The sequence below is a fragment of the Gopherus evgoodei genome, chromosome 10, assembly GCF_007399415.2.
Source record: "Gopherus evgoodei ecotype Sinaloan lineage chromosome 10, rGopEvg1_v1.p, whole genome shotgun sequence".
NCBI classification, from domain to species: Eukaryota; Metazoa; Chordata; order Testudines; family Testudinidae; genus Gopherus; species Gopherus evgoodei.
The window spans coordinates 44,622,538-44,649,164 of NC_044331.1; the positions used below are offsets into that span (position 1 = coordinate 44,622,538).

At 39.6% G+C, this 26,627-nt stretch overlaps 1 protein-coding gene and 1 long non-coding RNA gene across 11 annotated transcripts in view; both read left to right on the forward strand.

Annotated features, from left to right (window-relative positions):
• NEO1 (neogenin 1) overlaps positions 1 to 26,627 on the forward strand; it is a 559,154-nt gene that overhangs the window by 32,946 nt on the left and 499,581 nt on the right. Inside the window, exon 1 of one of the 10 annotated variants that reach the window (XM_030577729.1) lies at positions 21,255 to 21,291. The exons of the other annotated variants lie outside the window; for them this stretch is intronic. Within the exon in view, the coding sequence (XP_030433589.1) occupies positions 21,276 to 21,291 (16 nt within the window). The 5' untranslated portion in view covers positions 21,255 to 21,275. Of the gene's footprint in view, positions 1 to 21,254; positions 21,292 to 26,627 lie in introns of those variants that run through there. 10 annotated transcript variants of the gene reach the window in all.
• Positions 345 to 17,174, forward strand: LOC115658572. The gene is made up of 3 exons (XR_004002341.1): positions 345 to 502; positions 1,603 to 1,607; positions 17,165 to 17,174. It is a non-coding gene; the product is annotated as an uncharacterized LOC115658572 (long non-coding RNA).

The following is a 26,627-nucleotide window of genomic DNA, read 5'->3' on the forward strand; positions in this document are numbered from 1 at the left end:
TTTATTCTTCAACAGCAAGCATATAACGTTTTAACAAAACAAGCATATGAGTTTGAATTTAGTTAAACATTCAAGTTTTTTAAAATCAGGTTTGTTTTTGTTAACATTGTTTTTAACTAAAATAGTTGTTAAATTAAATATTTTTAAAAAACAAAACAAACCAAAAATTAAATTGACTATGTCAGGCAGGTCAACACGAGAAACTTAAAATATTTGCTTCTGCAGCTAACTCAGTCTTCACCTTCATTTTCCTGTTCGTTCATAATCTGGGAAAGAAAAACAAGCTTTCTTGCTTTTTCAGGTCCCAAATGATTTCTCAGTTTGGGAAGAGTTATTCCAAAGGAAGAAAATATTCTTTCTACACTGTCAGAAGAAGATACTGCTGTAAAAAGTGAGATTATTATTTCAACAGTCTCTGAATCCATGTGCTTAAGTGGCTTCCACCACTTCACTGCTGTGATTTTTCTTTAAAACATCATCAGCAATCATATTTCTTGAATGGGTCACCCTTAAGTGCTGAAGTTTATTATAGTTGGCATTATGGAGGGATGATTGCTGGATGTCCATGTCATAGCTAACTCCTCTTCTTCAGCAGTTACGGTTTGACCCTGGTACTGAGTGTTGAGAATATTTGCATGAAAATGAGCTGAAGATAGTGCTTGTCCCATTCGTTTTTTTAATGCTTGTAATTTAACTCTGTCATTGCATATTTCTCTTTTTAAGATCTCACTCAGATCCTTCCAAATTTCAACAGCATCAGCTATAAAACAGCTATTTCTCTGCATTTTGTTCAAGGCTACAGAAATAGGTTTCAGAGTACTCAGCATGTGTTCATCATTTTTTCTTATGCCCAGTGTTGAGAATGGCTGGCTGTGATAGTGCCATCTATTTTTTCACGATTTTGTTCACAAACCTGTCATCCGGTTAGGCCAGTTCTTGATATAGTGCTCAAAACAGTCCACTACTAAGCTCCATCCAGTGTCTTGTGGGAGAGTTAGCTTGGTTCCTCCCACTTTCCTCAGAGCAGCTGCTGCAAAGTGGTTGTTACAGAAGTATTTTGCAATTTCAACAACATTAGCCTTTATTTCTGGAACACTGAAGTCTTTGGCTAGGAGGTGCATCAAATGTGCACTGCAACCGTATGTTGTTAGCTTGAGACTCTCTTCACTTTCTTCTAAATAATTTCTTCTCATCTTGGATACATTGCATCATTGTCTGTGACCAAGCTGCGTACTAGACATTTGAATATTTTCCCATAGTTTATTATAGCTTTTACTGCTACTTCTCGTAAGTATTCTGCTGTGTGCGCTTTTCCTGATGTATCAATTGTTTCTGTAAGGAAGCCATTCCCTTCTTCTGTTGTCACACAAGCACATAGAACAAGATCATTGTGGACATTGCTCCACCCATCAAGACTCAGGTTAACAACTTCACCCTCTACACCTTTTGCACACTGCTCAATTTCCTTTTTATGCTCTTTCAGACGCTTTCATATCCAGGAATTTGCCTGCGACATCTGTTCTGTTGGGTGGACTGTATCCTGGTCTTAATGACTGAACCATGTTAGTGAAGTGTGGGTTCTCAATCATATGGAAAGGAGAGTTTTTGTTGCATAAACAAGCTGGGCAATTTTCCCCATGAGTTACCTCTTTTTGTAATCTGCTGGTTCTTATCACAAATTTATCTATGGTTGTTTCTGGATGACGGAGATTTTTTTTTCCTTTTGATACCGGTTGTATACTGTGGTTACATGACATACATGATGTGACTGAAACACTGTCATTGGCAGATAACTGTGAAACTATAGAAAATGGTGGTGATCTTGAAGGTGGATAGTCTTCAGAATCCTGTATGTTGAAGATGGATTCTCCTAAACAAAATAAGTCAGTGCAGTTATTTAATTATTATTACCATAGTGGTCATTTAGTATTACTCATTGCATTCACTAATACTGAGGCAGTCCTTAAGAAAAGTATGAAATAAAAAAGTTTACCAACATGAAGATCCTGCATGTTCAGATATGTTCCTTTCATCCTCTTTAATGCAGCTTCCTCCTGAGAAGAAACGCTTCTCATGGTGTTGTTTCATTTGGGCAACCAGGCCTTGCATTTTTTTGTTGGACTGTTTGCATTTTGCATGCGTGCCTGCCTTACCCACAGGTAGAGGAACTTCATTAAAATATTCCCAAACCGGGTCTCTTTTGTGGCTTGTTGCCATTACAGATTTTCCCTTCTAGTGAGAGAATGGGATGGTAGATGTCAAATCAATGAAAGCTACACTCAGAAAGACCTGAAGACTTCTGCAATATGCTGCTCAAATAGTTTCACTTTTGTTTCTACTGCCTGTTCCTCTTGTCTACATTTATCTCCACACTTCTTTGCCTTGTCCAGATCTGTTTCACCTCCAACAATCTTCTATTCATTGAACTTTTTGAAACTTTCACTTTGAGAGAGGTAAGCGATTGACTCTGTGTACACAAATTTGCAGAAGGGCAATAGAGTTGCGATCTGTTATTTCTCATCTCTATATATTTATTTATTTAAAACATTTTTGCAGTTAACAAGCACTTTATCTCTAGAGACACAAATCTACATTTTGAAAACTGCAAAACTAAGCATCTCTGTAGAGCAGTGCTGTGACTCAAGTAGGAGAATGATAACACTTGCCTTCGCGACACTGCTTGGCTTAAGTCTCCATTTCTTGCAGTAGCCACTAATGGCTGCCATGTGTGTTCAGGTGTCCTCAATCTTTTTGAGATCTGTCATCTGCATACATGAATGTCTTGAAATTGTTGCAGGCAGATAATTTGCAAATATGTTTTAAGAAAAAAAAAGTTGGAGCAAGCATACCCCTGAGGCAGTCAGTTCTTCTGGGTCAGCCATGTGCTCAGTTTATTTCCTAGCATTGCTTGCAGTTTATCTGTTTTAAATTTTTGTAATCATGTGATCCATCAAGGTAACATCTTTGCCATTGTGACCAGCAGGCCAGTATTCCAGATGTATCATATTCTGCTGTCAAGTCAAGAGACATAGCCGCTGTCTACTCCTGTTGAAAACCATTTTCTGCATATGTGGTAAGAACAAAGATGTGATCGCAAGTGCTCCTAATAGATCTGAAGTCTGCCTGGTCATCACTCAGAATGCTCTACTGTGGGTATGATTCTTTGCAGAATTAGTCTTTCCAAAAGTTTGTAAGCACCGCTCAGAAGTGAAATCGGATGGTAGAAGGGAGTGGTCTTTTCCTGTTTTTGATATAGCTGTCACCCAAGCTTTCCTCCATATCTTATGTGTCTTGTCCTCTTAAATGACACAGGATATGAAAATTTACAGTCCATTTTATGCTTCTCTTACCAGAATAAAGTATAGTAGTATTTTTGGTGAAATCCTTGTCAAGGCCATCTGCTTTTTATGCTTTCATGCAACTTAGTGCTTCCTCCATTTCGTCATTGAAGAAAGGCTGGAATGTCTTCCTCATTCGAAGGTGGAGCCAGTCTGTATCTGCACCATTCCTATTTACTGATTCCTCAAAGGGCTAATCTCTGTTGGTTTTTGCCATGTTAGTTAGGTACGTGGCAATGCTGTTGATGGATATTTTACACTGATATACGGATGGTAGATTCTCTGCTGCTCCAAGCTTCCTTATGAGAGACCACATTTTCATTCTAGACCTTCTTATGTCCCTATCTGATATAATTTCATCTCTGTGTTCCCTGTGATGTGCAATGAGGTTGTGAGTGAGGTGGTTTGCAATCTGAGTCACTAGATTCTTCATACTGCTTCAGAAGTTATGCGCATTCCTCATGTAGGCAAGGTATGTAAGACTTGATAGCAATGTGTGATGGATTTGACTGCTTTGAAGATGAAAATAAATATAAACCTCTTCTACAGAGGTATCATGTGGTATGCATAGTATATACTCATTGGTCACCTCTGAGTATTTTTCGACAGTGCTGGTTTTGAGGGAAGTTTCCAAGAACTCTGCAGGAGGCTGGTAATGGTTAGACCTGTGCTGAGGTGATCCAGCTGAGGTCAGAAGAATAGCCCTGCTTCCATCATGTGACAAAAAAAGGTGGCTGGCTTCTTAGGGTTATGCAAGAGATATAGATAATTTGTAGAGGCCCAGTCTGAGATGCAGTCCGTTTTTCTCAAATTCTTTGTAGTCCCATGAAGTGTGGGTGGCTACTGAAGTTCTCAGTGTGGATGGTTGTTGAAGTGTTGGTAAAAGTGGGGTCTTCCAGGTTTCATCAGGAGGTTTATCATCACTTTCAGCTTTAAACTAACTGACTCTAACATAGTCACAGTGAGATGAAGTAGTTGGCAAAGCCTCTATATCATCTATCACAGGGGTTCTCCGTTTTTTTCTTCAAGGCCCTCCCAACTTGCTATTAAAAACTCTACACCTGTGCCACCACTGTTTTGCTGCAAATAAAAGTCAGGTCTGGCGCAAGGGAGTAGCAGGCAAGGCAATTTCCTGGGGCCCCACATCACAGGAGATCCTGCAAAGCTAAGTTGCCCAGGCTTAGGCTGCAGACCCGGATGGTGGGTCTCAGGGTTGCGGGCATCAAGCCTGTGCCGGCGGGGCTTCAGCTTTCTGCCCTTGGCCCCAGTGAGTCTAATGCCAGCCCTGCTTGGTGGACCCCCTGAAACCTGCTTGCAGGGGGCCCCAGACTCCTTGTTGAGAACTGCTGATCTATCAGATTTCACATCTACGGCTCTGTCATATTTCCCATGAAGACTGTAGCTAACAATGTCATAGCCTCTGATTGTCAACCTACTGGCAAGAAAGGAATCTAGATGCATTTTTTGGAGACAAATAGTGTCAACCTTGTGACAGGCCACAAGATTCTCTATTACTAAGCACTTTGCAGCTGACAGCCCCTCAAGCTTGAGTTAAAGAATGGAAAACAAAGAACCTATGAATACTGCTCCCATACCACTGTAGCTGGTATCAAGCATATATCAATTCAGTTTGCTGCTTTAGTTTCCGCAGAAATGTGCTCATGGGGTACACAATAACAATGTAGCAGCATTGCCACCAGAGTTTAATGATTGTATCTAATTGTTGTTATAGATCAGGGACTCTCAAATTTCATTGCATCGCAAGCCCCTTTTGACAAAAAAAATTACTACATGAGCCCAGGAACGGGGACTGAAGCCTGACCCGCTCGAGCCCCATTGCCCTGGGCAGGGTAGGGGAAGGCCAAGCCCCGTTGCCCCAGGCCCAACACTACCAGGGCAGTGGGGCTTGGGCTTTTGCTTTGACCTCGGATCCCAGCAAGTCTTATGTCAGCTCTGGTGATCCCATTAAAATGGGGTCACCATGAACTATTTGAGAACTGCTGTTATAGATTAATTTACAAGGCCATATCAATAGCTCAAGCTCAGTGGGGCCATTGTGAGATCACCCTTAGATTCCAGCTGATTTGCATGGTTGAAATGAATCAGTGGCACAGTGAGAGGTGTGTGTGTGTGTGTGTGCCGGGGGGGGGGGGGAAGGGAACTGCACATGTATCAAGAGTTGTCATTGGTAGATTATTTGGCCCTCAGATGTTGCTTCTCTTAAAAGTTCTTTGGCCACATGCTAGGAAATTAATGGCCAGATGCTCCAGCCTGCTTTAGATGCTTTCTGCTGCTCTTTAGTAGTACAAAACAACCTGAGTGAACTGGTCTATTTGGCCTTAAATTTAAAATAAAAATGATTTAAGGTTGTTTAATGACTTTAGCTCATTAGAGGTGTTGCATGATAGCATTCTGTTTGGATTTCTTGACTAATGTTCATGTATTTTAAAAAAACATTAAAAAGGAAAATCCAAGGTGGTAGAAATTACCTTACCTTGTAGATAATGTTCGAAGTATAGAAACTTAAAAATGTAGGGCTAGAAGGGACCTTGAGAAGTCAGTCCAGCACCAGTGCTGAGGCAGCACCAAGTAAACCTAGACCATCCCTGACAGACATTTGTCTAAACTGTTCTTATAGAATCCCCATCACTGGAGATTTATTAACGTTCCTTGGAATTATATTCCAGACGTTAACTACCATTATATTTAAAAAGTTTTCCTAATATCTAATCTAAATCGTCTTTGCTGCAGATTAAGCTAATTGCTTCTTGTCCTCCCTTCAGTGGACATGGAGAACTATTGATCACAGTCTTCTTTATAAAAGCTCCTCACATATTGAAGACTGCTATCTGGTCCCACCGAGTCCTCTTTTCTCAAGACTAAACATGTCCAGTTTTTTAACTTTTCCGTGTACATCGGGTTTTCTAAACCTATTTATAATTTTTTGTTACACTCCTTGGGACTCTCTCCAATTTGTCCACATCTTTTTTTAAGTGTGGCACCCAGAATAGGACACCGTATTCTAGCTGAGGCCTCCCAAGCATATAAGACCGTTACTGTCTATATCTTACATATAGCATTGCTGTTAGTACTCCCAAGAATATTAGCTTTTTTTACAACTGCATAGTATTATTGAATCCTATTTAATTTGTGAACAACTGTAACCCCCAGATCCTTTTCAACAGTACTACCATCTAGCCAGTTATTTCCCATTTTTTAGTTGTGTGTTTGATTTTTTCCTTCCTAGATTAACTACTTTGCACTTGCTTCTTCTTGTTTTTCATTTTGTTGATTTCAGTCCAATTCTTCAATTTATCAAGTTTATTTTGAATTCTAATCCTGTCCTCCAAAGTGCTTGCAATCCCTCCCAGTTTGGTGTGATCTGCAAGTTTTATAACCATACTCTCCACTCCATTATCCAAGTAATTCATAAAAATATTCAATAGTACCAGACCTAGGACTGACCCCTGTGGGACGCCATTCGGTACATCTGCTTTTTGACAGCAAACCATTGATATTTAGTCTTTTGAGTATGGATTTTTCAATCAGTTGTGCAACCACCTTATAGTAATTTCATTTAGCCCACATTTCCCCAGTTTGCATATGAGAATGTCATGTTAGGACTGTGTCAAAAACCTTATTAAAATCAAGATATGTCACATCTACTACTTCTCCCTATCCACTAGGCCAGTTACCTTGTCAAAGAATAAAATTAAGTAGTTTTGGCTTGATTTTTTCTTGACACATCCATGTTGGCTAGTCTCTATATAATCCTATTCTCCTTTAGATTCTTAGATTGATAGCTGCTTCTAGCATCTTTCCAGCTATTGAAGTTAGACTGACTCTAGTAATTTGTGGGTTGAAAACATTACACTTTAAAAAAAATATTTGCAACAATCATTACAAACCAAGGAAATTCAGAATTAAATTTCAACTCAATGTATTTTCAGGTTCTAAAAGAAATCCAAACACACGTGTAAGGCACCCAAGCAAACTTAACTCAATCTTGTATTGACACTTAGCACTCAAATCATGCCAGAATGCTCGTGAATGCCATTACAGCAATTTTTTTTGATGGGGAGCCAGAATGCCATTCCAGTATTTCTGTCAATCCTGGGTCAGACAGCTTCTTTTCCAACTCCAACTGCATAGTATCCTCTGAGCCAACAGTGGGTGCTTGGTGGTGGGTCAGCATAGAGGAAGCTGGTGGTGTTGCGGTCAGGACAGCATGGGCTATGTCAGGAGATGGGTAGAAGAGCTGCTTGGACAGTGGATCCTCCCAGTGCAGGGAGCAGGAGTCAGTCACAGGCTGGAGGGGGACAGTATGGGCTCTGCAGAGAGTCAACCCCTGCTCTTCTGAATCTCCCCTGGCTACCCTACTGCCCCAATCTTCCTCCCAGCTCCCCCTGTTATCCTGCTGCTCCTTCCCAACATCTCTCACTCACTTGTGTTCTAGCACTTCTGTTTTGTGGACTGGAGGCCTAGTGATGACCTAGTTGGGGAGTGTTAGAAAAACAAACAATCTTTTTTTAAAATTCAGTTGCAGCTAATCTGAGAAGCATACATTAAACTATCTTAATCATAATTGTACGGTTATTATCTCAGTTTTACAGTTGGGGAAACTGAACCACAGGTAAAGTAACGTGACCAAAATGTCACAGAGAAACAGTGTCAGAGTTGGGTATAGAATCTGATTTCTAGTGGGTAGAGAACAAGATTAGACTAGACTATGCTGCTCCCTGTATGGCAAACTTTATAAGTGTGGTTTTGTGGAAACTGAAAGGAGCTGAGGGATGGTTAGGGCGGATCTCTTATACCCTCTGTTTCCAGTAGCATGAGGGGGATGACTTACCTCTCCCTGTGTGTTTGTGTGTGTGTGGTTTTTTTTAAATATTTTTTTTAACTGCTACCAAAGGTACTGTGGCGTGGTAAAGTGGTATTGTCTTGTATATTCAGTGAGAGTATACAGTTATTGCCAATTAGCTTTGTTCTCTTGAAAATGATCAGATGCTTGTTTTTGAAAGGGACCTCCTCCAGTCTGTCTTGTAGTATTCTGCAGTTGTCATCCTGGGAATTGCTTTTGTTTGCTGTTTTCTTATACAGGTGATCTATACAGACAGTTTGCCTGAAAGTCAGGAAGATTTCTTTCCTAGAACTAGGTTCTCTGAATATTGAATATTCTCTGAATTCACATTGATTTCAAAGAACCAGGATTTTACTCAAATAATCTGCTTACAAAGATTTACGGTGTAGTAGCTGTTCTCAAGCGGTGGTATGTGGAGCGCTGCCTGGTCATATGTAACATTGTTTTAAGATCAATCAGATTAAGATACTTTGTCATGCAATGCATTTTAGCTAATAAGGAAAGTAAACGGTGGTGATAGCTGGCATGGATGCTCATGAAGAGGAAGTGGTGGTGATGTCTGTAAGACAGGTTTAAGAGGTCAATGCTATGCACAGGTTTGGGGGGACCTGTGATCTAGAGTTTATATCTGATTATCAACTTAATATCTGTTGTCAGATGTCAGTGATATGGTGCTCTGCTCTGTTCAATGATAAGTCGTGTGTGTGTGTGTGTGTGTGTGTGTGTGTGTGTTTTCCCTGTGTGTGCTGACCTGGCTCTACAGATAGCTGACCCAGCAGACCATGAGAGAACCTCCCCAATGACCACAGACTCCGAAGGCACCTGGCCCGGTTTATTGTTAAATGAAGCACACTAATGGTTTCCCTTACAGGACATACTACAAATATGTGCTCCCTGACAATAGACCAGCTCAGTTAGTGGTGGGATTCTCCACTGCCCCCTAGGCCAGACCAAGACAACTCCTCGGGTTCATTCTTATACACAGGTACAAACAAGTTATGCATCACTCCTGACAACCCCTCTACATGTACAAGAGAAGTACAACCCCTCTACATGTTAGGGTGCCGCCTCTCACCTTGGACATGTTAGTTCAAATAAAACAACTCTATCCATTGTATTATCCTTTTGACCCTGTCTTTAGGATGGGTCTGCATGTTCCTTATTATCTATGTGGAACGTCTTAGTACGGGAATGTTCTGGTGCCATCCTGGCACATGTTTATCTTACTAGTGCTTAGTACCTTTTAGATATGTGTATATGTGCAACATCGGCTTTCTTCTTAGCTTCTGTGAGCAGGACCTGCCCCTGGCTTACAGTTTAACTTTGCTTTATGTTAACAAAGTCTTGACCATTACTTTAGTTCAGGCCTTAGGTCTCATACCGGGCCTCTGTTACAAGGGTTTATGTTTCGGGGCCTCATTTTACTACAATATGCTAATATACTAATATTATGGAAGTCTCTTATTGGATGCGATGCATAAGATATGAATGAAAAATTAATTTCCCTTTTCTTTCTGTACTTTTCCCTCTTCCTTCCCTAATATCAGATTAATTCTCTGTCCCAAGTGAAGACTAAACAATTGTTAGCATTTAGTTAAGCATTGGGTTTCAGAGTATGCACAGTGATCTAGGGATTTTGAAAAGCTCCATAAGGATTTCTTACAAAGCATCTTGGTTTATGTCACTTGACTGAGATTGTAAGATGTTGTGGCCAGGGAATTTGTCCTTTACTTTGTCTGTGAAGTGCTATATACACTGAGTTGTGCAGAGAATCATTTCTTTCTCTGTTACATTTAAAGAAATTAGAATTGTGGATTGTGGAGTGGAGGGAGGAATAGGTCACCTTTGAATAATTCCATTTATATCATGAACTGCAGTCAAATGTATGATAGTTTTTGTCTGTAAACACAGCTGTATTTGTAGAGTTGGGTTAATTTTGTATTTCCATTTCCAAGTGCTTCTGGCCCTTTAAACAGTCTCTGTTTCTAATAATCTACTATTTTAAAAAGGCCCTAATTTATGATTAGAAACTAATTAAAGCTTTTCTTGGCATCACTATTTGACCCTGTTGGATTTAGTTAGTAAAGGAAAACAAGAGACCCTCGGTTGCATGGAGAACTTAAAGAACTGCTCTAGCCACTAGAACAATCATTTTAAATCAAGCTTTATGGTTCCTAAAGCAACAGGTCCTAAGAGTTGGAAAAATGGTTTTATTCCATAGGTCATTCTAATATAATGCATAACCACACTTTCTGAAACTGCATAATCATTTGTTAGAAATATAAAATAAATTAAAACGGCTTCGTTTTTGAAATGTGAAAAATAATCCTTGTATTGAGTATCTTCAATTTAAAATAAACAATTTAAAATAAAAATAGGAAAATTAGTGTTCTAGTGGTGCATTTAAAATGCATGCCAGTATTTTTATCATAAACCTCTATTTTCAGACTGGTATCTCTCTAGTACCATTTATTACTTCTTGCATCTGTAGTAGTTACTAGTGATCAAAATTTTAATGTTGTTTAACCTTGAGAGACTCAACAACATATATATTTTATCTTTTTTAAAGGTAAAGAATACAGAGGGACCTAGACAAATTAGAGGATTGGGCCAAAAGAAACCTGATGAGGTTCAACAAGGACAAGTGCAGAGTCCTGCATTTAGGCTGGAAGAATCCCATTCACTGTTACAGACTAGGGACCGAATGGCTAGGAAGCAGTTCTGCAGAGAAGGACCTAGGGGTTACAGTGGACGAGAAGCTGGATATGAGTCAACAGTGTGCCCTTTTGGCTAACAGCATTTTGGGCTATGTAAGTAGGGGCATTGCCTGCAGGTCGAGGGATGTGATCATTTCCCTCTATTCGACATTGATGAGGCCTCATCTGGAGTAGTGTGTCCAGTTTTGGGCCCCACACTACAAGAAGGATGTGGAAAAATTGGAAAGAGTCCAGTGAAGGGCAACAAAAATGATTAAGGGGCTGGAGCACATGACTTATGAGGAGAGGCTGAGGGAACTGGGATTGTTTAGTCTGCAGAAGAGAAGAATGAGGGGGGATTTGATAACTGCTTTTAACTACCTGAAAAGGGGTTCCAAAAAGAATGGGTCTAGACTATTCTCAGTGGTACCAGCTGACAGAACAAGAAGCAATGGTCTCAAGTTGCAGAGTGGGAGGTTTAGGTTGGATATTAGGAAAAACTTTTTCATTAGAAGGGTGGTGAAACACTGGAATGGGTTACCTAGGGAGGTGGTGGGATCTCCTTCCTTAGAGGTTTTCAAGGTCAGGCTTTACAGAGCCCTGGCTGGGATGATCTAGCTGGGAATTGGTCCTGTCTTGAGCAGGGTTTTGGACTAGATAACCACCTGAGGTCCCTTCCAACCCTGATATTCTATGATTCTATGAAAGAAAAATAGTACACAAAATGCATAATGTTAACACAAAGCAAGGGAAGACATAAATGTATAAAATATGTATTTGAATAGATACAATAATGTGCCTTCGTATCTGCATTTCTGGTCTTTGGATTTTCATCATGGTTGTAATGTTTTTAAATATATTTGCATAAAAAGTCATCTACACCTTGCTCTTATTCAGTGGCTAAATCACTTTCTAACTGTTTGTCATATAAAGTAGTTGTAAGATGTTTATTAGGTATTATGCACAAATATAAACTGATTGATTGATATATATTCTACAGAAGCAACATTTAGCCATATAAATCTACAGAAACATACATTTGATATCTTAATGCCCCAGTGCTGCAGCTGACTCTTCAGAGGCAGACTGCTGAGCTTGCATGAAGTCCTATTGAAGATGAGCTTCTGCACTGATGTTGATGTGTCCACCTTCAGGTTAGATGCAGGATCAGGGCCTAAGTGTTAATATTCAGGTTTCGAAGGAGTTGATTTTTAAGAAAACTTAAAATTTTAGGATGGAATTCTTACTATTTTCATTTAACAGTGATGACAGTAATTAGCTTTTCATGCATCCTTGAATGTGTTTTTTTACAATCTAATAATCGTATTCTAATTATGAAAGAGCTGCAGCCACGGTCCTTCTCACCTACTTGTAGAAATGAACCCCCTTTAAATTATGTTCTTATTTAAGATGTTTGGCAAAAAAAAAGAACTGATACTTGGAATTTCTGACTTGCCTGTTGTCTGAGAAAACAGCCTAAAGTCTAGGCTGGAAGATGTGATAGAATTATTTAAAAAAATATATAGTGGTGGTGATTTGGCCATTGTAGTGATTTTTACATTTGTCAAGTTGTCCAAGAAATACTTCTGAATGTATTGTGTATTATAATACAAGGCCTGTTACCTGCCTTATTATTTTCCATCTTCTTCTTTCCCAAAGATATTTTTAAATTTTGAGTGCTTACAGATCCTCTCAAGTGTCTCTTGTCCCCCTTTCTTGTTTTTAAAAAATTAGAATTTCCATTTTGTGTGTGTGTGTGTGTGTGTGTGTGTGTGTGTGTGTGTGTGTGTGTGTGTGGTGGGGAGTAGATGTGTGGTTTTTTTTTGTTTTGTTTTGTTTTTTTGTACTGTTCCCTATTTGGATGCTTCTGGTCAGCTCTTCACCACTCCCTGGTATGAAGTTGAATAGGAGTAACAGTGAATTGGTGTTCAGGGGTGTAGTGAGATCAGAAATGGCAAGAAAAATCCTGTTGTGCTATTTTTTTGGGGTGCGCTTTTCTTTCCCTCGTAAATTTTAGCATAAAACCCTTCATTTTGAGAGTACTCTTTTCTATACCTTAGTTAATTTGATCAGTGCCTTTTAATGGCCAATAAGGTATTTATAAACACACACATTTCTCAGGTCTACTTTTATTTTTGTTGGTTATTGAGTCTATTTATGGTGAGTTAATTTTCAAACAGATTTGGATGATTGTAATTTGGAGTGACAAATAAGTGTGGTGTACCCAAAAAAGCACCCGGGTTTTTTACTTTTTGTTTTGTATGTTACTGAACAAGTTTTCGCTTCAGAGGGTTGCTCTAATCCTGGTGCTGATATTTTCATTGCCTGACAGAGCAGAGGAATGTTTGAGGCCCTCAGTAGGGGACTGGTGAAAGCTGTTAGCCATCAGTAGCAGTAAGGTTTGGACTCTGATTGGAGAAGAGCTGTAATAGTCCTGTGTATCGGAACAGAAGTGGTTGTAGCTGAGCAGATTTTTTTTCCTTAGGATGAGAAGAAGTAATTTACACATGATATAGTGCACTGCTGTTATGAAGTTCTAATAGAAGGAAGCTAAATTTATGCAGTTTTATTTGCCCGAGAAATTGATTTTCTTTTGGTAAACCTGAACACTGAGGGCCTGGATTACAACGAATTACTGTATACCTGAAGTGATTTACTTCTCTTCTCCACCAGCACCCCCAATACCTTGTAATCTCAGTTTTTGGCTAATATTTGCATCTAAATTACTTGGTTATAGCTATGTTCAGTTCTGAAAGGTTTAAATTTGGAAATGCATAAGAAATCAAAAAATATTACTTCAGATGTGGCATGATATCAAAGACATAGCTAAAAAAAATTCTGTCATAGCAGTGTTTCGAGACTGCACATTTCTGCTTTTAATCAATGCTACTGGAAATGTATTTGTAGGGAAGAAGCGGCTATGTAAATATATACATTAATATAAACAAACATTGAGTTCTGTATCTTGGAAAACAAAACACACATTAGGAAGAGAATAAATTCAATTCCCCAGGGAGAGCAACAGAAGGGCATTTGACAAATATGTCAGGGCGAGTGAAATTTAAACTAAAGCTACATGCATTAGTCTGAAAATTCGCTTTCTATAATGTGTAAGGCTGAAGAGTTAAAATATTAGTCTTAAAACATTTTTTAAATATTGCATGTTTCTGTGGAGCAGCCAGAGGAGCTATGTCTGCTGTAGGCTGTGTGTTGCGGCTATATGCTTTTTCTCTGTGCTTTTCTCTTCAAAATGTTCTGGGTCCGTAAGTTAAGTGCATTAGGTTAATATAGGCAATATAAACATTAAATGCTTGTTGTGTGAATTGAGTACTTTAAGAAACTTGGACTATATCAACTGAGAATAAATTTGCTGAAATAGCAAATCATATTCGCTTCCGTATATTTCCCTGGACTACATAGGGTTGCTGGGTGTCTGGTTTTTGACTGGAATGCTTAGTTGAAAAGGGACAGCACCGCCGACAGGGCCATTAAAAGTCTGATCGGTGGTGCAGCCCAGCTAAGGCAAGCTCACTGCGGCTCATGGAAGTGGCCAGCATATACGGCTCCTAGGTGCAGTGGCGATCAAGGAAGCTCTGTGTGCTGCCCCTGCCCCGAGCATCAGCTCTGCAGCTCCTATTGGCCAGAAACTGTGTCTAATGGGAGCTGTTGGGGGCAGGGCCTGTGGGCTGGGAGCTGCCTGGTTGCACCTGCAGGCGTGGAGCTGGATGTGCCAGCTGCTTCCAGGAGCTGCACAGAGTCAGGGCAGGCAGGGAGCCTGCCTTATCCCCATTGCTCTGCCGACCAGGAGCCACCTGAGGTAAGCGCTGCCTAGCTGGAGCCTGAACCCCCTCCTGCACTCCAACCCCTGACCCCATGTCAGAATCCTCTCCTGGATAATGCACCCCCTCGCACACCCCAACACCCTCCCCCAGCCCTGAGTCCTTCCAGCACCCAGACTCTCTTTCCCGGAGCCTGTACCCTGCAACCCCATCTACACCCCAAACCCCTCATCTTCTGCCCCACCCCCAGCTGGAGTCCACACCCCAACCCCCTGCCCGAGCCCTGAGCCCACTCATGCATTCCAAACCCCTTGGCTCCAGACTGGAGTTTCATCCTGCACCCCAAACTCTTCATCCCTGGCTCCACCCCAGAGCCCACACCCCCAGCTGGAGCTTTAACCCCCCTCCTGCACCCAAATCTTCTGCCCCAGTCTAATGAAAGTAAGTGAGGGTAGGGGAGAGCTAGCGACGGAGGGAGGGGGAATGGAGTGGGTGGGGGGCGGGACTTCAGGGAAGGGGCTTGGCAGGGGATAGGGCAAGGGTGTTCGGTTTTGTACCATTAGAAAGTTGGCTACCCTAGGATTTCACCAAGTGGGGCATTTCTCAACTAAGGAAAAATGGGTAGGAGATTGCATTACCATGGCTACAGGGATCAATCTGGTGAATTGTGAAGAGGAAGTGAGCACTTGAACAGATGACTAATATTAAATTAATAAATGTAATGCTTTTAGAATTACTTGGTTATAGTAGAATAACTATAAGGATTATTTTGATATCATCTACTGTACCTTTTAAATATATTAGTCCAACCATATAACTTTGTATATATAAAGTGACATCTGCATTATTCCTGTCAATATCTGATACTCTACTTAGAGTGGCATTGTTCAAAGCTTGATTTTTCTAACCCTTTTATAATGTAAAATGTTGAGTTAGTAAGCCATCAGTGAATTTAAAACATCACATGCATATGAGAAGACTAATGGATTTCTTCTTTTTTTGCAAATTTGGAAGAAAATAAGATGAATATGGTTGGACAAATTTTATAAGGAACGGTTGTTATGAAAACACTAATTGTGGTGAATAGCTTTATCATGAGTGTTTTGAAAGATTAATAGTGCTTGCTGTAGTAGGAAGAAAGCCTAAAATATAAGCCCTTGTATAAAAGGCCTGGTATGAGTCCTGAGCTAAAATATTAAGCAAGCTTTGCTAATATAAAGCAAAGTTAGCGAAAGTCAGGCTGTAAGCAAACGTCATGCTCTGCTTGCTTGCAAGTTCACAGAATCTGGCAAAAACAGGGCTAATATTGCAAAAACACACATTCCTAAGAAGTACTAGGTACAAAGTACTCATGCAAATACATTCCAGAACAGTGGCACCAAAATATCCTAATATCAAGAATGGTACAAAAACAGTCCCAAAGGATAACAGGAACACAGATAAGGTCAGAATAACAATGTAATCAATAAAAATGTTTTCATCAAGCCAGCATGTAGAAGAAGATGAGTAATAACTAGCCACGTCAGGGGGCAGTAACTAAGTCAGAGGGGCAGTACATAACTTGTTTGTATCAGGGTATAAAGAGGTATCTTTGACAAAGTGTCTTGGTCCATTCAAGGGGGGAATGGAAAGTCCCACCACTCACTGAACTACGTCCATTGTCGTGAACACACGTCTTAGTATCCTCGTAAAGTCTGTCAGGTGCTGTTACCATGCTTTGTTAACAATAAACCGGGCCTGGTGCCTTCGTACCTTAACAGATCTTGTGGTCATTGACTGGTTCGCTTGAGATTTGCCGTACTGTCTGTCTGCACAGAACTGGGGCGGCAGACAGGGAGAACACATGCAAACAGCTGAACAAATAACCACACTTGCAATATCCATTAACTTTTAGCTTAGTTAAAATAGTGTAACACTGTTCATCTACATTTCTAATATATAGGAAACTCATGAATTAAAATAAGGAAATAATTCTGAATTACAATATGTAAAACCTTTGATTTTAAAATGTCATACAACTTTCTGCAGATTTAGCTCAGAAAAAAACTTCTATATTGATTTTAAAGTTTAATAGACTAATAGTATTGAAATGACTGAGCCTTGATTTGCTCCAGGTATAAGATCAGCAAAGATTAAGCATGAATGACTGAAATTTGAACTTGTTTGGTAGACTTTATGAATATATAATTATGAAGGTGACAGCAGCTAATGTTGATAGTTCCTGAGACATGGCAAGCAGCATTCTTAGGTTTGAAGCTGTAAGATTTAAGAAGTGTTTTGGGGAAGAAAAGTTACAAAGCCCAATCTAGCTGTCATTTCTGTGCCTCTTTCTGAATAACTTGTAAAATCACAACAAACTCCTGAATTATTGTTTTTGCATCTAAGTTTGTTTTACCTTTGAGCAAGAGCTGTGTGCATATGTAATATGCATAATATTTAATCCTTCCAACCTCTGGTTTTTAATTTAAATTAGAAACAAAATGCCAGATTCCAAAACTGAATGGTCTTGGTGACCCTAAAGTGTAAGGTGACCTTTTTTGGCACTGACCCCATTTTAAGAATGTATTGCTTCTTTGAGCCAAACTTTCAAACAGATATTATTTTACAATTTAATTGGCTACATACATCTTGAAAAGGATGTATACCAGTGGTTTTTTCCACTGTGGAGACATAAAGGTTTGTTTCACAGAAGAGAGAGCATAAACTAGCAGTTACAAGGAAGCTTGTGTGAACTGAGCTATACTGTATACTTTTAGGGAAAAAATTTGATCTTAGTTTGTAGCTTTTGGCAGTTTCAAACAAAACAGTCAGTGTTCTAGAAAAACTAAGGATTCTTTTTACGTTCTTGAAGACGCATTTAAAGACAAACACTACTCCAAATCATTGTAAAACATCTGAAACAAACTTGCTTTCTTTAGCAGAAGACTCCTTGCCTAGTTTCCTTTCTAAGATTTCTACATGCATCATTAATGTCAGTTTGTGGTATATGTATTGTACACAAGACAATTGCTTTAGAAACAAAGACTGGCTTGAAATGTAATAATCAAGCTGGTTTGAAGTGTAAAAATCTTTTACAATTTTTTGGCTGCAAGCAAACCAGTTCAAGTAATTCTGAAACCAACATAATTGTTTTCCTGCTGACCCACATTTAGACTCTTTTCATGAGATCCAATCAAGTTGGGAACTCAATATTGGTTACATAAGCAATAGGGAGCCTAAAAACTTACGCATCCATCACAAAATATCTCCTCTTCTCTGAGTGTATGGTTGGTATTGCCTCTTGATAGGTAATCCAGTCACTTGCCAGAAATTGAAAGCAGTCAACTTCATTTTCATTTTGTAAACCTTAGTGCTCTGGTATCAGCATGTCTAGATTATCACTAGATAGCTGCCTCTACAGAAGGAGCTGCAGTTGTTCTTTGTTCCTACTCTGCAAAGAACATGTTTTATTGATTTCCCCTGGCTGTGGGGGCTGGTTATTTCATCATTATCTCCTTGATTCTTTGCTGTGGCTCCCCTTTCCTTGGAGGGATTTTGTTCCCTAAGGACTTCTGCTGGGTCTGAGGTAGCTGAGGATTGTCATTAATGGATTTCTGAATAGGACTAGTCGTCATCTAAGAGTACCATGAGGATTTGGTGTACCTTACCAGTAAAATTACTTCAAGAAGGACGTATTCTCCGTAATTGCCATAGAAGTCCAAACATCAGCATTGGAAGAGGGAAAGAACATAAATCTAAAAGAGGGGTTCTCTTCTCATATAAGTCTGTATTGGTGCACCCTGATGTCAAAAATTATTTGAATATGAAGAGATCTGTTGTCCATGATTCACTTCAGATCATGGACTTCGTATTTTCTCCTAGTTTAGCTCAGTATTTGGGCTGATATACCCATATACTGAGTGGGAAAGCAAACCAATTTCTGGACAACAGCTCTTCTCCCTTAAGGACCAAACTCCATAGGCAAAAGAAGAGAGACCCCGCTTAGGATTCTGGATTCATGCTTGAAATTTCTGTGCATGCAGTGTACACCTTGAGTAGTTGTCAGGCAATCACACATTATTGAAAAGTTTGTCTCTGGCTTCCAGAGGCAATTCAGGTGAATGTCATCTTTTCTAGGTTCAGCATTGTTATTTGTGTGAAATGCCAGTTATGACATGACATTCACAGCTAGAATTGAGGCAGCCTAGAGAGCAACTAAAAGATCACTGAACAAGAGCAAGTCTGCATCTTATGAGAACAAGTCAAAGGCCCTGCCCTCAAAAGCATAAACCTGTTTGACATGACATAACCAGTGAGGATCAAAAACAAGTAGAGAGAAGATGAAGATAAGATGATCATATGATTATGTACATCTTGATGATTATGTTGAATTTTTCTATTTGCTTCTTGTGTTTCATCCCCTTCACCTCAGTGTCTTTGTCCAAACCTTCCATATCTTTATTTAATGTCACTCCACTCACCACTCTGATCAACTTCCTCCCCTTACATTTTGTTTTTAATGCCCAAAGTGTGCTAAGTGTACAGTCAAAATGAGGCCTGGATTCCTGCCCCAAAGGGATTACTGTCTTAAAAACCGGATAAAGGTGGGGGAAAGGAGTACAATATACAAATGAAATGAAGGGTAGTGGAAAGGATACAACATATAAGTATACAACAGGGGTCCTCAAACTGGGAGTCGGGACCCCTCAGAGGGTCGTGAGGTTATTACATGGGAGGTCGTGAGCTATCAACCTCCATTCCTAACCCTGCTTTGCCTCCAGCATTTATAATGTTAAATATAGAAAAAGTGTTTTTAATTTATAAAGGGCGGGGGAATGCACTCAGAGGCTTGCTATGTGAAAGGAGTCACTAGTTAAAAAAAAATATTTGAGAACCACTGGTATACAATCATCAGGAATATTGTCACTGATTTAAGTTTTTGTTTTAAAATTATGGCACTAATATCCCCCACTGGCCCTCTACTTAGTCATTATTAGTTCTATAGAATCCTAGATTATCAGAGTTGGGAAGGGACCTCAGGAGGTCATCTAGTCCAACCCGCTGCTCAAAGCAGGACCAATCCCCAGACATACTTTTGCCCCAGATCCCTATACGGTCCCCTCAAAGATTGAGCTCATAACCCTGGGTTTAGTAGGCCAATGCTTAAACCACTGAGCTATCCCTCCCTCAACCTAGGTAGGTTCCATTACTCTTTTTCACATTCTAGACTTTGGACCTAGCATAGTCTTCTTTCTACAGAATGCTCTTTTTCTCACTAAAGCCCATTTCTTCCAGGAATGCCTTCTCCCTTCTTAATTTTCCAAGAACTTTCTCTCTTGCAATGTTGTTTGTCTCGTCTGATTTCAGATTGTGAGTAGTTTAGAGTAGTGTTCATGTCTAATTTTTTTTCAAAAATTACTAATTTTGTGGCTCTTCCCCTGCCTGAAAATGTTCTGTAACTGTAAACAGTGGAATATTCTATTGATGTATGCTACATGTATACTATTTTAAGTAACTAATCTTTGATCTTCATATTCACTATGTTTTCCATTGCATGAATTGTCCTGGGAAATTGGTGGTGAAACTGCCATATTTGCATTACTTGAAAACTTAGGTTTATATGATAGTTCTGTATCACTGTTAATTAGTTAATGTTGGTACAGTGCTTTGAAGATGTAAAGCTCTACAGAAATGCTAAGTGCTCTTCTTCCAGAGGCAATTATTAATTACTAGGCTGATGTATATAGAGAGAAGATAAAAGACTATTTTGTCCAAATTTTAAGGATTTTGCCACAAATTTTGCCTAATGTTTGCAAGAAACTTAACTCTGCATTGTTTTCCGGCCATTGTTTTGTCAACTGTGGTACTGGTAGCAACTAATAATAAGTTACCAAAATGATTAAAAGCCAGCTCCCCCCTCCCCCTGCTTCTTTAAATGGAGGGCAAAAGTAAAGCTCTGGATATAAAAGTAAGTCTTGATTTGTATTCCAATTAACAACTTTTGGTTCTTAATTTTTGCTTAATGGTAAGTATGTATAATTTTCTTCTTCAAAATATTAAAAATTAATGGAGGATTGATTTATTTTTTCCTTTTTGTTTGACTACCCATATAATGGCTCTAATTCTAGTCTAACTAGACATTTGTCTGACCCTGTAGACCCTGTCTTTAACATGCAATGCCAAATCTCCATAGAGAATAAGGCCAGCTGCTTTTGATAAGTAGCTACTAGAATTTTAAACATTTAGATGAATTACAGGTAAAAAATATCAAAAGGAAATGTGATGGGCCAAAAGCCCCTGCAGCTGCTGCAACACTGTCTTTATCATGGAGGCAGTCAGTTGTTTGATATCTGTGGGTACGTGCTGGCTCTCCTTGAGCTAGCACCCAACATTAGTGGTGTGGCCATGGCAGCACACACTAGTCACCCATGTACGTATCTGTCTTGAGATCCTAGGTACTTATTCAGACTGCTGTCCCAAGCTGCTCCCCATGTCGCAATAGCAACATGGCTAATTTTAGATGATAGCCCATTCAGAGTTGGCACATATCTTCTATCTGAGCTGGATATTATGCCTCCCAGCTGCAGTGTAGCTGTAACCTGACAGGCTTCTCTGCAGAATGATTCATTTATTAGGTAATTTTGTCTTTACTTGAGAAATTCCTTACCACACATGCATATTGCAGATTTGTTAGAGGAGAACAGATTTTTTTTTTTTTTAAATGGTATCCCAACTTTGTTTAATCTCTTGATGGAGGCTGTATTGCAGTGTTTTGAATTAGTAAAATTGAGTGAGACATTTGGCAGTACGGTATCAGCTCATTCTTCTACTTTCTTATAATGGGACATATAATGAAAACCCTATTGTTGCTGAGCCAGAAACAAGTCAATGTTTGAGTTTTAGGAATGCGCTTTTGATGTTCTTGGACAGCTTATCTCTCAACAAGAATTGTTAGTATTGGAGCTACACAGATTGAATGAACTTCCTGGGAGGAAACAATTGTAAAGTATCCAGGAAGTTATTAGGAAACAGGAGCAGAAGTTCACATTCACTGAGTTACTTTAAAAAAAGCTGAGCCCTTTGAACACTCAGTCTTCCCTAACGTAGAGCTTGAAAAATGTACTTGCTCTTGACTAGTAGGAAAATCTTCTTGAGGGCTAGGGGTCCTAAATAAAATTTCTCTAAAAACTCAAATTTAAATACTACAGATGTTCCTAATGACTGAAGAAAATATATTGATACAGTACTGTTCTCTCCAAGTATGCAGCGTTCCCAAGCAATTGCAGAGTGAAAATGTCTTGACTTTCATTGTTTTTCTGTTGCTGCCCATGGTATTCTGAATAGCAGCAGGATAACCAGCAAATCTCTTGTCAGTTTCTACTGCTGTTTGGGAATACTAAGCAGCAGCAGAAAAGAAGAAAATGTTTAAAATTGGAGGCAGCAAAAAAAGAGATTAGGGGAAAGTTAGACTAGTCAATATAAACTTGAGTAAGAGGTAGGAGCGTTGGGTTTCTTATCAAAGAGTTGTCCTGGACTTTGCTAGTGGATCCTCTCTCTAGCCTCTAACTTTCATATTGTCTTTTGAGCTAGTCAATTAAGTTCTTGGTAGTAGGTATTTGGTAGGTGTCCCAAAATTCCATACAATAGATGAGGAGACAGATATTAAAGATGCCAAAAATCTGCTGCTGTGAGAAACTTGTCTCCATTAGATTGACTTAAAAGGAACCAGTTTACCCTCTAATTAGGGAGAAAAAATAATGTTTTTCATCTGGAGAACTTGGAAAAAAATATGAAAAGGAAAGTATAATAAGGAAATATGGTTAGAAAAAGTAATTCTGTGCCTTAGCAGTTTACAGTTTTATTTCTGAACTAGAGGTAATGCAATTCCATGTTCACTTTGTCTATGAAAGTTAAATAATCACGACTATCATAATACAGGAATGTATTCCCACAAATAGAGTTATGATCAGCAAGTCACTTAAGAATTTTATTATTAAAGTACAATAAATGTTGACACTGTACCCAGTAATGGTTCTTAAAACGTATAATTCCCTCTTGAGTTCAGAAAATGGTCAGTGGAAAGAATTTTTTGAGACTTCATGCTTAGTTAGAATTCAGAATTTAGAATTCAGATTTTGTTTTTACTAACTTAAATGTATACATAAACATTTTGTTTATTATTACTAGCTGTTTTTTCTACCAGTAAGAATTTATATGGGAGTTCTTTAAATTGTTAAACTTACACCCTGCTATCTTTTCTACGCTTTTAATTGGCAAACTGTCAAAGTAAACTTCAGAGTTTAGCATTTTTTCAGCTAAGTTTCTGTTGGTTTAAATACACATTTTGTCTCCTGCTTTTGCAGATATCCGTTTTTATTACCAAGAGAAACTAGAAGAATGTCGTGAGAATAATTAAAATTAACTGCATAGAGTTGCATAGTGGTATGATAGGCTTGTTAAATTTGTAGTTTGTTTTATGGTTTTATACTGCTGCCCATCATTGTAGTATCTGAGCGCTTTTTTTTTTTTTAGGAAGAGTGAAGTCTCTAGTTTACTTCATGGAGTCTCTGGCGCTTCTCCCTTTTGGGGTCAAAATTCTGCTTAGGGTAGGTTTTTTTTGGGTAGAGAGGAGTTGCATGGGGTTTGGGAATAAAAAGAGTATTCACCTTGTCATCATCACTCATGGTGGAAAGGCTTTCTCAAAGAGGAATGCCTTGCAACGTGCCCTAGAGATGGCCTGACTGCGTGTTTGCTTTATATTCTCTAGAAAATTGTTCCATCTCGTTGACAGAATGCTTTGTCCCAGGTTCTCACATTCTTCGTCTGGGACTTCCCTGCACTGTTCCAGAGGAGTGCAGTTTTCAAAGTGTGTTCCCTTTCTGACCAATCTCACTGTCTTGCCTCGGGTCAGTTTGAGACAGTGGCTCATTAACTGTGCTGTGTAAACTAAAAGTTGAAGTGGGGGGGTGGGGGGAACCAGATTAAAAAAAGCTAATTGGCTTGAAAAAGTAGCTTTTAATATTGTCAATATATGGTCACTCTGTAGCAGAAATCATGGGGAGGGAGAAGTCACCTAATAACTTCATTTCAGTGGTGTTGAGGTTAAATATATAGGTCACATGGTTTATCTTCATAGCAGAGTAAACTTGTGTTATAACTTGAGCATTGCCTCTAAACTCAAATCTCATCCATTCTCAAGAAAACTTTAAGTATAGTGGATGCTTTAAATTAGAGTTGGCTGGTCTGTTGGTGGTATAGACTACAACCTGTGTTAGTATGACGAGTCAGCTGTGAACTCTGTGCAGCCCAGGTGGTGTTTTGCAGTGTTACTGTTCTTACTTTAGTTACCTCTGCAGTGGAAACACACCCTTGCTCCCTGTGTTGTTTTTGGCAAGTCATTTCACCTCTGGTTCTGTCCCCCCTTTTGTATGTCTTGTCTATTTAGACTGTAAATTTTTCAAGATGTAAGAGATGTTTGTACAGCAACAAGCACAATGGGGTTGCTGATCTCTGGCACCTTAAACCATTACTGGAATGCAAATAATAATAGAGAGTGACTCTCACATGAATGTGCCAGGTTAGTTAGCCTGAATATGTGCCATCTTTCTTTCATGGGAATTGGAAAATAATTCAGTGAAGAAATAGAACCTTAAAGGATATTTTATTTTAGAAATGAATAACGTACAAAGCTGTGCTTGGAAATTGATCCACTATTTATAGATTTCCGCTGTGAAAGATTTACAGCTGTCTGCTACCAGCACAGCTTATTAAGTATCTGAATTTTAATCTTACCTTGAATGGTTTAAAGAATTGTAGAGACCTCAAGGAAAGCTTTGAAAAACTAAAGGCATGTCTACACTTACCTCTGGAGTGGTCAATCCAGTGGGGGTCGATTAATCGTGTCTAGCGAAGACATGATAAATTGACCACTGAGAGCTCTCCCGTTGACTCCGGTACTCCACTGGAGCGAGAAGTGTAGGTGGAGTCAAGGAGGGAGCATCAGCAGTTGATCTACCGCAGTGAAGACACCACGATAAGTAGTTCTAAGTATGTTGACTTCAGCTACATTATTTGCGCAGCTGAAGTTGTGTAACTTAGATCGGCCCCACCACCCTGAGTGTAGAGCAGGCCTTACTTAGAGAGACGCCTGCTTCTGTTGTGTGTGCTTATACTGTATGTTTTTTTGTTTTTTATTGCTAAGGATATTTGCATAAACATAAGATTTTTGTTTAGAATTTCCTCTGTTCCTGCTGTTTTTTTTCTTACAGTAACTAATTGTGATGTCACAAAATGAGCATGACTTCAGGTGGGAACTAACCTACTTGAAAGTTTCTCCAGCTCCATCAGAAGCTAGGGACATCATCCCTGTCCATCCTGGCAGGATCTTTCATAATTATATGATAGTAAGGTGGAAATATTGTTGCCAGGCACTTTCCCTGTTCAGAGCTCCCTGAAATATGCTGCCATGGAGACGTTCCTGAGCACTTTACCTTCAAGAACAGGAATCTGTTTTTCAAGAAATGTAAACGTCTTGTAGTTCTTCTATGAAGAAATATCAGTAAGTTGTAACACATTGACATTTGCCCACTCATGTTCCTGCAAAATTGAGATTGCTTGTTGTATTAGTTAATGATCTGTCTTTTTTATATAAATAGAACTGACAGTTGAGGCCTGTTATTGGAAATAATGTTCCAAATACATTTATTATGGTTTGATTCAGATTTCACACAAGCATTCTTTTGTTAGTCCAAAGTCCACATGGTGTTGGTTACATCCAAAATATCAAAGCAAGCATCTGCAAATTTATATTTTATATCCAAATTATAATGCAGTTAAAAGCATTGGCCATAATATTTATAACAGAATCAAGCCTGGGAAACACCTTCCCATCATGCCATGACACCACCGTATTTTGCTATATCATTTCTTAACTACTGGTTTAGCATTTCTTTATAATAAACAAACCAATTATTCACTGCACCTGGTACCCAATTAACAGTTTTCTCAACCTAATCCTTAAAAAAGGTAACTCTGGTGTTTCAAAGGTCACGACCAGTGTTCCCTCGCATGTGTGGAGTGAACTTTGTGTGCACCAATGTGACACATCACCTTCACATTGGTGCACATAACAAAATTCATGTGGTGGGGGTGGGGCGGAGGGGTTCAGAGTATGGGAGGGCAGCTCAGGGCTGGGGAAGAGGGTTGTGGTGTGAGGGCTGAGGGCTCTGGCTGGGGATGCTGGCTCTGGGGTAGGCCTGAGGATATGGGGTTTTGGGTGCATGCTGCCTGGGGGCTATGGTAGGGAGAGGGGACTCTGCCCCCCGCCCCCAGCTCTCTCTCCCTCCGCAGCAGCACCTGGGCTGGGCGGTGGGGTGGGGAGAGGCGCCTCTTCTCTAGCTGCAGCAGGTCCATGCCGAGGCTGGGGGAGGGGCACCTCTCCCCTGGCCACGACAAGTCCGAGGCAGGTCCATGTTGGGGGAGAGGCATCTATCCCTGCTGCAGCCCTGAGCCCCTATGCAGTGCTTAATAGGCAGCTGCATGGCCGTGCAACTTAGAGGAAACTTAGGTCACAACAAGTTTAACACAAACAATTCCTCTTTCTCATGATCTTACACTTTTTGGTCACACACTTTGGGGCTATTGCTCATGCCAATGTCCAATTTCAGTTTAAAACCATTGTTTACTTGGGCCCAATGTAGATCTGTATTAGTACTACTGTGGAACCCACTTACCAGGGATGAAATCTATCACTTGCTGTAGTGGTGGTAGACCTCAAAAACAACTTAGTTCTGCATATTCCCTTGGAGTGAGCCCGAGCACTGTGACTCTATTAGTAACTTTTAGGGAAGAAGCTTTGCATCCATCTTCACTGCAGAGGATATGGAGAGATGCCCACATCAGAGCAATCCTTCTGGGAGACAGATTTGAAATACTGTCCCAAACTGATCTCAATAGGAGAGGTGGTTCTAGA